This window comes from Colobus angolensis, unplaced genomic scaffold, assembly GCF_000951035.1.
Source record: "Colobus angolensis palliatus isolate OR3802 unplaced genomic scaffold, Cang.pa_1.0 Scaffold43, whole genome shotgun sequence".
In the NCBI taxonomy this organism is placed as follows: Eukaryota; Metazoa; Chordata; class Mammalia; order Primates; family Cercopithecidae; genus Colobus; species Colobus angolensis.
Window position 1 is genome coordinate 2,562,640 of NW_012117710.1, and position 9,390 is coordinate 2,572,029.

The following is a 9,390-nucleotide window of genomic DNA, read 5'->3' on the forward strand; positions in this document are numbered from 1 at the left end:
GTGCTGAGTGTGTGTTAGCTGTTGTGTGTGGTGCGGTGGTGCGTGCTGAGTGTGTGTTAGCTATTGTGCATGGTGTGTAGTGAGTGCTGAGTGCGTGTTAGCTGTTGTGCATGGTGTATGATGCATGTTGAGTGTGTTAGCTGTTGTGTGTGGTGTGTAGTGAGTGCTGAGTGCATGTTAGCTGTTGTGGCATGGTGGTGCTGGGGGCTGCAGGGTGTATCTGGAAGCTTCTGTGCATCGCGGCTTGAATTGAACCCTCCTGGCACCCTCACTGTCACCAAAGGGCTCGTCAGTCACTTGGTTCCTCTGTTTGTTCAGTGGCGCTGATGATTGCTTTTATCTCACACCCAGTGTACACAAAGTCTGCATCCTCAACACAGCCAGCTTCACCTAGGAAGGAACTGAAGCCCAGAGAGGTTGAGCCGTTTACCCAAGATCACACAGTCCTCCAGACACTCCTCACCCCTCACAGGGTAAATGAGGTCATCTGTGTAAACATCGCTGCACGGATGTTAGCCCCCATTCACATTTTTGTTCTGAGAAAGGTAGGCCAGCTTCCCTGGAGAGGAGAACTATGGAGTAAAGAGGGTCCTGGCACGGAGGAAAGCCAGGACCCTGCAGCCCAGTGGTGTTCCAAGTTTTTCATCACAACCTGCAGTAAGAAATACGTTTGATACTCTGACAGAGTCTACACACTCAGGTATGCAGGTACAGCTAAAATAAGTTGCAGTAGCTGCCCTTATTACATCTTTTTTTCTCCAGAGATGGGATCTCACCCAGGCGGGAGTGCAGTGGCACCCTCATGGCTCACTGCAGCCTCAAGGTCCTGGGCTCAAACGATCCTCCTGCCTCAGTCTCGCAAATAGCTGGGACCACAGACACACGCCACCACGCTCAGTTAGTTTTTTAATTCTTCGTAGACATGGGGTCTCATTAACTCCTGGGCTCAAGCGATCCTCCCTCCTAGGCCTCCCAGAGTGCTGAGATTGCAGGCGCGAGCCACTGGCTTGACCCTTTTTTTCAACTGTAATCCACTAAGCTGAGTTCCCGGATCATGTGGGTCCCAACCCTCAGTTTGGAGAGCCCTGTGTGTGCTTCCCCTCTAAGGCCTGGGACCCCGGGCTCCAGCCATGCAGACACGTCGGATCAGTCACCGTGGCAGGTGCCAGTGTGACAGGCTGTGCTGGGGGCCGCAGCTGGGGAGGAGGACCACTGGGTGTGAGTCAGGCATCCAGCGTGTCCATGCCAGGAGTGTGTGCAGAGCAACAACAGCACAGGAAACAGGCAGGAAGGTGACCCTGGGGGTTCTCCTGCCCAGCCCTTTGTCTTTGATCTGGTAAGACCGCCCATCAGCTCATGGATTTCGGTAGCGCTGCTCTGTGTGGGGCCTGGGGACACAGGGAGGAACAGGTCAGTCCTTGCCTCTCGTGTTGTCTGGCGCCGGGTTCAGGAGACCTGCAGAAGGAGGTCTGGTCCACACCTGGTGGCCAGGGGCCTCCAAGAGAAAGGAAGGGTGATGAACTGGGTACCAGGAAAACACTCTGAGGACTTGATGTTGGCGGGGAGGGCGTGGAGGGAGGGAGGAAGGAGACCTTCGCGGAAGCACAGAGGGCTGGAGGAGCGGCAGCTGTGCAGAGAAGTGGCGGGTGTGAGGGGAGCAGGCGGTAGAGCTGAGGAGGCTGGATGGAGGGGCTCCAGTAGCTGGATTTCTTCTCGTTGTCCTGCTGGTGACAAGCAAAGCACAGGCCCCCTCGGCACCCCTGATTTATTTTCTTCTGAACTTTGTCACGGTCGAAAGAACTTTCCTCCTACCCTCTGTAAATATTACACAAACAGTGGGACCAGCACTCCAGACCCTCAATGCTGAATACGGCGGTGGCTTGCTCTCAGCCCAGGGTTCAAGTGGGGGAACTGAGCCACAGAGCAGGAAGCCTGTGACTTCCATCCTCGGGGGTAACCTGGCTCCATCCCCCTCACCTGGACAGGTGCAGCAGCCCCGTAGCCGGGCTGGCCCTCATGGCCTCCACCCTCTCCTCTGCAGTCCCCATTCCACACCAGCTGCCAGGTGGCCCTTTCCAGACTGCACCTGGGTCTCCCCTAACCCGCAACACACACAGACGCATACTCACACGTTAAACCCTTAACACCTCTCAGTGCGCTTACAGCCGCCCTCCTGTGTCAGCCACTGAGCCCCCCCACAGGCTTGCCTTGCCCCCTCCCTCCCGACCCTCTGCTCCTGGGACATCCCAAGCTGTTGCCCACCTTGCTCTTCATCTGGTTGACCCCCCACCCCATCCCCTGGCAGCTCTCACAGCTAAGAAAGTGCCTTCCCCACCGGTCATTCTGTATATATCTCATCCTGTATCTTTCCTTCATGGCACTCTCACCCTTTCTAATCCTATTTAATGATTCACTTCCTGCCAGTCTTTCTCCAGAATCATTCTGTAAGATCAGGACTGCCCAGGATAGAGTGCGGTGACACAGTCATAGCCCACGGCTGCCTCGACCTCCTGAGCTCAAGCCATCTTCCCGAGTAGCTGAGACTACCAGTGCACACCACCACACCTGGCGAATTTTTTTTATTTTCAGTGGAGACAGGGTTTTGCCATGTTGCCCAGGCTGGTGTCAAATTCCTGGCCTCAAGCGATCCTCCCATCTCAGCCTCCCAAAGCGCTGGGATTACAGGCGTGAGTCACTGTAAGCCCACCGTAACTTGCACTTTTATTGAAGTGTCATGCACATAGAGAAAATTGCACAGTGGATTTTTAAGAAGTGGAAGTGGATCCACCTTTTTTTTTTTTTTTTGAGATGGAGTCTCACTCTGTCACCCAGGCTGGAGTGAAATGGCACGGTCTTGGCTCACTGCAACCTCCGCCTCCTGGGTTCAAGCGATTCTCCTGTCTCAGCTTCCTGAGAAGCTGGGACTACAGGCACCCACCACCATGCCCAGCTAATTTTTGTATTTTTAGTAGAGACAGGGTTTCACCATGTTGGCCAGGATGATGTCGATCTTCTGACCTTGTGATCCACCTGCTGCGGCCTCCCAAAGTGCTGGGATGACAGGCGTGAGCCACCGCACCTGGCCATCATTTTTATTTTAGCGCCATCTCAGCTCACTGCAACCTCCACCTCCCAGGTTCAAGTGATTCTCCTCCCTCAGCCTCCCAAGTAGCTGGGATTACAGGCACTCACCACCATCTCCGGCTAATTTTTTTGTGTATTTTTAGTGGAGATGGGGTATTCACCATGTTGGCCAGGCTGGTCTTGAACGCCTGACCTCACGGGATCCACCCGCCTCGGCTTCCCAAAGTGCTGTGATTACAGGCGTGAGCCACTGTGCCCGGCCGAGACCCTGTCATAAAGAAAAGAAACAATCCCTCGTTGGGGAGCACCTGCAGGTGTGAGGAACGGGGATGCTGGAGCCACACAGGCTGGTGCTTAGGGGAACCCAGCAGCAAACAGCCTGGCGTCCAGATGAGGTACCATCGGCCACAGGCCACCAGCATGGCCCTGGGCTGCAGTACCTGCCAGTCTGAACGGCTTTGCTCCTGGGGCAACCCCAGGCCCTTGCTGCTCAGGAGGGGGTGGCAGGGAGGAGCCTCGGCAGCCCAGTCTCCAGGGAGGCTGGCCCCTGCTTTATCCACGCAATACTCAGTCCTATTCTATCAGGAGGACCCCAGGACGGGCCCTAACTCCCAGGCCAAGAGCCGGTTTAGGCGCCCTCCCCGCTCGCCTGCAGGGGGCAGGCCTGAGCGCCTAGCCCCGGTCCAGAGGGCTGGACTCAGACCCTCCTCTGCCGCGCAGTGGACAAGCATGTGGAGAGTACTGAATCGTGGGGGTGTGCAGACTTGGGCTTTAGGTGCACAGTGTGAGCCAACCTTTCTAGACAGCATCCCTGATCCCCAAAGACCAGCGAGGCCAGGGACGCAGGAGCAGCGATGGGAAGCAGGCCCGCCGGAACCTGCCACTCCCACTTCCCCACGCCACAGAGGCCTCACCACGCTGTGTTTGTTTCATGTAATTTCTCATCCTGTTCCCCGTCTGCCATGTGAGGAACCGAGTGCCATGGATAGAGCAGACACTTGGGCAGAACTGAAGCAGCGTCTTCGCCTGCCTGGCGCTCCCCGCCTGGGAAATGGAGCTTCAGCTCTGTCTCCCGGAGGATTTTTTTTTTTTTTTTTTTTTTTTTTTTTTGAGACGGAGCCTCGCTCTGTCGCCCAGGCTGGAGTGCAGTGGCCGGATCTTAGCTCACTGCAAGCTCCGCTTCCCGGGTTTACGCCATTCTCCTTCCTCAGCCTCCCGAGTAGCTGGGACTACAGGCGCCCGCCATCTCGCCCGGCTAGTTTTTTTGTATTTTTTAGTAGAGACGGGGTTTCACCGTGTTAGCCAGGATGGTCTCGATCTCCTGACCTCGTGATCCACCCGTCTCGGCCTCCCAGAGTGCTGGGATTACAGGCTTGAGCCACCGCGCCCGGCCTCCCGGAGTATTCTTAATGCTTCCTACGCTGCCGTGTGCTGGGGAAGATTAACTAAAATCAGTCACAACATTCCATTGGGAGGTGACGCTTCTGAAGACGAGCAACAGCCGGCCGCCAAGAGGCGGGCAAGGCCCCATCGAACACCTCTGTTGCATCTAATTGGGGAGCCATTTGTACCCCACAAGTAGAAGCATACGTTAATTTTTTAGCTCAAATCCAACTTTCATTAGCCATCTCCATGAATAAATGCTGATTCCCGTCTGCTTCCTCTCTAGTCCCTGCAGTTTAAGCTGAGGAGGCATCACTTAAATCCGACCATTTATTTAGGCCAGGCATGGTGGCTCACACCTGAAATCCCAGCACGTTGGGAGGCCAAAGCAGAAGGCTCACTTGAGCCCAGGAGTTCAGGACCAGACTGGGCAACATAGCAAGACCCTGTCTCTAAAAAAAAAAAAAAAAAATTAGCCGGGCATGGTAAGAGAGGCAGACTAAGGTACCCAGCAGCTGCCGCCCATGTATCCCCAGGGTCCCAGCACGGAGTGGGTCTTCGGGAAGCGTCTGCTGAGGGACTGAGCAAGAACCCTACGGAGCACAGCAAGCAAACGCTCAGAACGGGAGGTCAGCAGCACCGCTGTGCCCAACACGTGTTTCCACCATAACCCGAAGTTGAAACATTTTATTCTTCCACACCAAATAGGAGTTGAGAAGCCGGCTGGATGCCTTAAGGTGTAGAATGTCACATACCCCTCCTTTCTTGTGTGGGAAAGCCCAAGGTATAAAGTGTGTATAACATTTGCTTTTTTTTTTTTTTAGACAGGGTCTAGCTCGATTGCCCAGGCTGGAATGCAGTGCAGTGATCACACCTCACTGCAGCCTCCAACTCCTGGGCTGAAGCATTCCTCCCACCTCAGTCTCCTGAGTAGCTGGGACTACAGGCGAGCGCCACCATGCCTGGCTAATTTTTGTTCTTTCTGTAGAAACAGGATTTTGCCATGTTGCCCAGGCTGGTCTCAAACTCCTGGGCTCAAGCGATCCTCCCACCCTGGCCTCCCGAAGTGCTGGGATTACAGGCATGAGCCACCCTGTACCCAACCTGTTTGCATTTTTATTTTTTAACTTTAAGGTATTAAGAGTTAATGTTTGCATTTTCTAAGAGATGAACAGAGGAGAAAGCCAAAGGAAAAACACTGACATGGTAGCATTCCTGGGTGATGAGTTTATGGCGTTTTGTTTCCTGGTTGTCTACAACAAATATGTAATTTTTAAATTAGCAACAGCATTAGACTACTTCGGGGAAGCCTTCTGGCTCTGGGTGCGGGAAGCAGGGAAGGGCTTGTTCCCAGGCACGGCAGCACTTGAGCACTCCGTGGTGAAGTCAGCCCCTTACACCTCCTCCAGGCACAGCTGTGGGGAGCATGTCCCGAGAACATGCAGGAAGAGGCTCAGGCCACGTGTCCCGTGTGGTCAGCCCGGGGGCCAGAGTTAAAACCAGAGCTCCTCCTTCAGGAAAGGGGTCATAGAAGCCTGTGGTTTCATCCTGTGTTCTCAGAGAAGGGGCACCAGGCTGCAAAGACATTTCTTTGGGCAGACAGGCCCAGAGTATAGAGCCCGGGTTCCCGGAACCAGCGTCCCAGGGCCCCGGCGGTCATAACTACCGCTACGTGGGCTCTGATGCTCAGCTGTGGAAAAGCAAGTAACCGGGAATGAAGGAAGTGGGGTTGGTCCCCACCCTGCCACCCTCAGGTCTCGAGACCGTGGACAAGTGGCTGACTCCACTGGGCCTAGGCTGTCACTGGTACACATACAGCACGGGTAAGAACTGTGTTCCTCCCACCAGCGGCTCCACACCACCTCCGGGCCCCTCCCCAGAGCCGCTCAACCAAACTCAGTGTCTTCACACTTCAAGCTGATTCTGAAGCTCAGCCAGGTCAGGCCCAGCTAATGCATTCTGGGTGACATCCTCCTGGGTCTCCCATCCACCCTGGTGGCTCCCTGGGCTGTGTGTAGATGCCCAGCTCCTCCTCCCTGCCATTGTGTGGGCATGGTGCCATGTCCTAACGGCCTCCCTCCCTCCCCCATCCACCTCTGCCCACAGGGAGCTGCAGGAGGAGAGCGGTCTGACGGTGGACGCCCTGCACAAGGTGGGCCAGATCGTGTTTGAGTTCGTGGGCGAGCCTGAGCTCATGGACGTGCATGTCTTCTGCACAGACAGCGTCCAGGGGACCCCCATGGAGAGCGACGGTGAGTCTCACGGGGCCTGCTCCCCCTCCCCACTATGCGGGTCCCATCTCCTGTCTGGGAGAAAGGCCATCAGCCCAAACCATCTCTGAGTGCCAGACGGTGGGCAGCCTGCGTCCCCCTCCACCCCACAGTGCCAGCTTGGGGCCCATGAGCCGTGGTCTCTGCACTGAGGCTCCAGCAGTGTACCCGCCCCTGCTCTGCGCCCATTTTCCTACCCTAAAATGAGAAACATGGTCATGAGGATTAAATATAAACGATCATCAGGTTCCTCACGATCCCTCGGTGAACTCCTCAGAGTCAGTGTAAGTTTGGGCTGGTCAGACGCCAGGGCTCACACCTGGAATCCCAGCACTGGGGGGCCGAGGCAGAAGGATCGCTTAAGCCCAGGAGTTCAAGACCAGTCTGGGCAATATAATGAGACCCCGTCTCTACAAAAAAACGTGTTGTTGTTGTTGTTGTTGTTGTTAAGACGGAGTCTCGCTCTGCCGCCCAGGCTGGAGTGCAGTGGCGCCATCTCGGCTCACTGCAAACTCTGCCTCCCGGGTTTACACCATTCTCCTGCCTCAGTCTCCCAAGTAGCTGGGACTACAGGCGCCCGCCACCACACCTGGCTAATTTTTTGTATTTTCAGTAGAGACGGGGTTTCACCGTGTTGGCCAGGCTGGTCTCGATCTCCTGACCTTGTGATCTGCCCACCTCGGCCTCCCACAGTGCTGGGATTCCAGGCGTGAGCTGCCGCGCCCGGCCGGAAAACCATGTTTTTAAGCATGAAGTCTGGGTTGCACATCAGTGGCCCTCCTCCCCTCTCGGTACAGAAATGCGCCCTTGCTGGTTCCAGCTGGACCAGATCCCCTTCAAGGACATGTGGCCTGACGACAGCTACTGGTTTCCACTCCTGCTTCAGAAGAAGAAATTCCATGGGTACTTCAAGTTCCAGGGTCAGGACACCATCCTGGACTACACGCTCCGCGAGGTGGACACAGTCTAGCAGGAGCCCAGGGCAGCCCCTGGGCAGGAGACGCGGCTGCTGAACAGCCGCAAACCCGTCCTCACCTGGGGGCCCCGAGTGGCGCGGAACTGGGTTTCGTCTGGAATTGACTGGATGGAAAGGAAAATAAAGGTCTCTAGCGGTTTTTTTTTTTTTTCTTTTGGAGACAGAGTCTCGCTCTGTTGCCCAGGCTGGAGTACAGTGGCACAATCTCGGCTCACTTCAATCTCCGCCTCCCAGGTTCAAGCGATCCTCCCATCTCAGCCTCCCGAAGAGGTGAAATTACAGGTGCACACTGCCACACCCAACTAACATTTGTATGTTTAGTAGAGACGGGGTTTCCCCATGTGGGCCAGGCTGGTCTTGAACTCCTGACCTCAGGTGATCCACCCGCCTCAGCCTCCCAAAGTGCTGGGATGACAGGCGTGAGCCACCGCGCCTGGCCGGGCTCTAACCTTTTCAACGTCCTCCTCTGGACACCAGCACAGCCTGCCAGGTCCCGTCCACAGGAAGCTGCCGGATGTGCTGGGCTTCGGCCCGCGCTGCCGCACAGAGGTAGGAGAGGATGGAGACTGCTCCCAAGGCGGGCAGCTGGCCCAGGGCAGGGGCACACATGCTCGGGGCACACAGCCGCAAGCTGGGCATGTGTCGTCTCAAAACCCCCTGCAAAGTGTGGGAAGCTGAGGCTCGGCCAAGGGCTCTGGGCTAAAACCCAGATGGAACGCCTCATAGGCTAGTCCCCTCCCCTGCCCAACTTTCATACACGGTTAATAACAGTTGTTCACACGTTTATTGATACACCGTCCAAAATGTAGGTCACGTGTAAACAATTCCAGTTTATTGGGTATATTGGGTATTGATCCCTGCAGCCTCCTAAAGTGCTTTGGACGTGAACAGACCCGCAAAGCAAGAGCAAAGGCCTCAGATGCACAGAGCCGCCCTGACATCCCTCAGCTCGGAGTCCCCGTGCCCCACGTCAGAGCCTTAAACCTGTCTCCCCTGCCTGCATTGTCTCCGGCAGACAAAGGGCAGCTCTCTGCACAGTGCCCCTGAGTACGCAGGACACGAACCAGGAGGACCCAATGAAAATGTCCCCTTTCACCATGATTGGCAGTCCCCCTCCCGTGGCCCCACCAGCCGTCATCGCAGGGCACGTGGCATCTGGCATCAGCAGCATCACACACAGCTGTCCCTGCCAGCTGGGTGAGGCCGCAATGACCGGCACAGGCTTGCGCTTGGGCCATGGGCAGCAGGAGGGCTGGAGAGGCGTGTGGGGAACCCCCCTCTCCAGCACTGGGCCTCCACCTGCAGCAGTAAGCAAAGCCTCTCAGCGCCTGGGCCTGGGGACCTGCCCCGGCAGCACAGGGCGGGGGCCAAGAAGGAAGAAGAAAGGTGGCCCCTGCTGCCCCTGTCTGGCAGGCCTCTTTCTGCTGCCCTTTAGAAGGCACTGGGAGGGAGGTGTTCCAAAGCCAGTGCCCACTCCTCCACAGAGCCGACACCAGGGCACACAGGAAGTGGCCACAGTCACACATGGGAGACAGGCTGCCCTCCTCATCACTGCCCCCCATGCTCCCCCTTCACCCCGCCCTCCTGACCCTCGCACCCCTGCTTTCCAGCCCCCCAACCCCTGCCCTCTTGCTCTCCTCACCCCTGCCCTCCTGTGCCCCCTCACCTCTGTCCTCC

At 56.4% G+C, this 9,390-nt stretch overlaps 2 protein-coding genes across 2 annotated transcripts in view; one reads left to right on the plus strand and one right to left on the minus strand.

The window, feature by feature from the left end:
* The window catches only part of NUDT1 (nudix (nucleoside diphosphate linked moiety X)-type motif 1), a 19,824-nt gene extending 11,973 nt beyond the window's left edge, over nt 1–7,851 (plus strand). The window contains exons 2-3 of the mRNA XM_011956963.1: nt 6,574–6,719; nt 7,535–7,851. Coding sequence (XP_011812353.1) covers nt 6,662–6,719; nt 7,535–7,707 — 231 coding nt within the window. The 5' untranslated portion in view covers nt 6,574–6,661 and the 3' untranslated portion in view covers nt 7,708–7,851. The remainder of the gene's footprint in view (nt 1–6,573; nt 6,720–7,534) is intronic.
* Nucleotides 7,852–8,478: 627 nt separating this feature from the next.
* On the minus strand, nt 8,479–9,296 carry LOC105522435. The gene has a single exon (XM_011956965.1). The coding sequence runs from the start codon at nt 9,273–9,275 to the stop codon at nt 8,658–8,660; it is 618 nt and encodes a 205-aa protein (XP_011812355.1). The 5' UTR covers nt 9,276–9,296; the 3' UTR covers nt 8,479–8,657.
* Nucleotides 9,297–9,390: the final 94 nt, after the last annotated feature.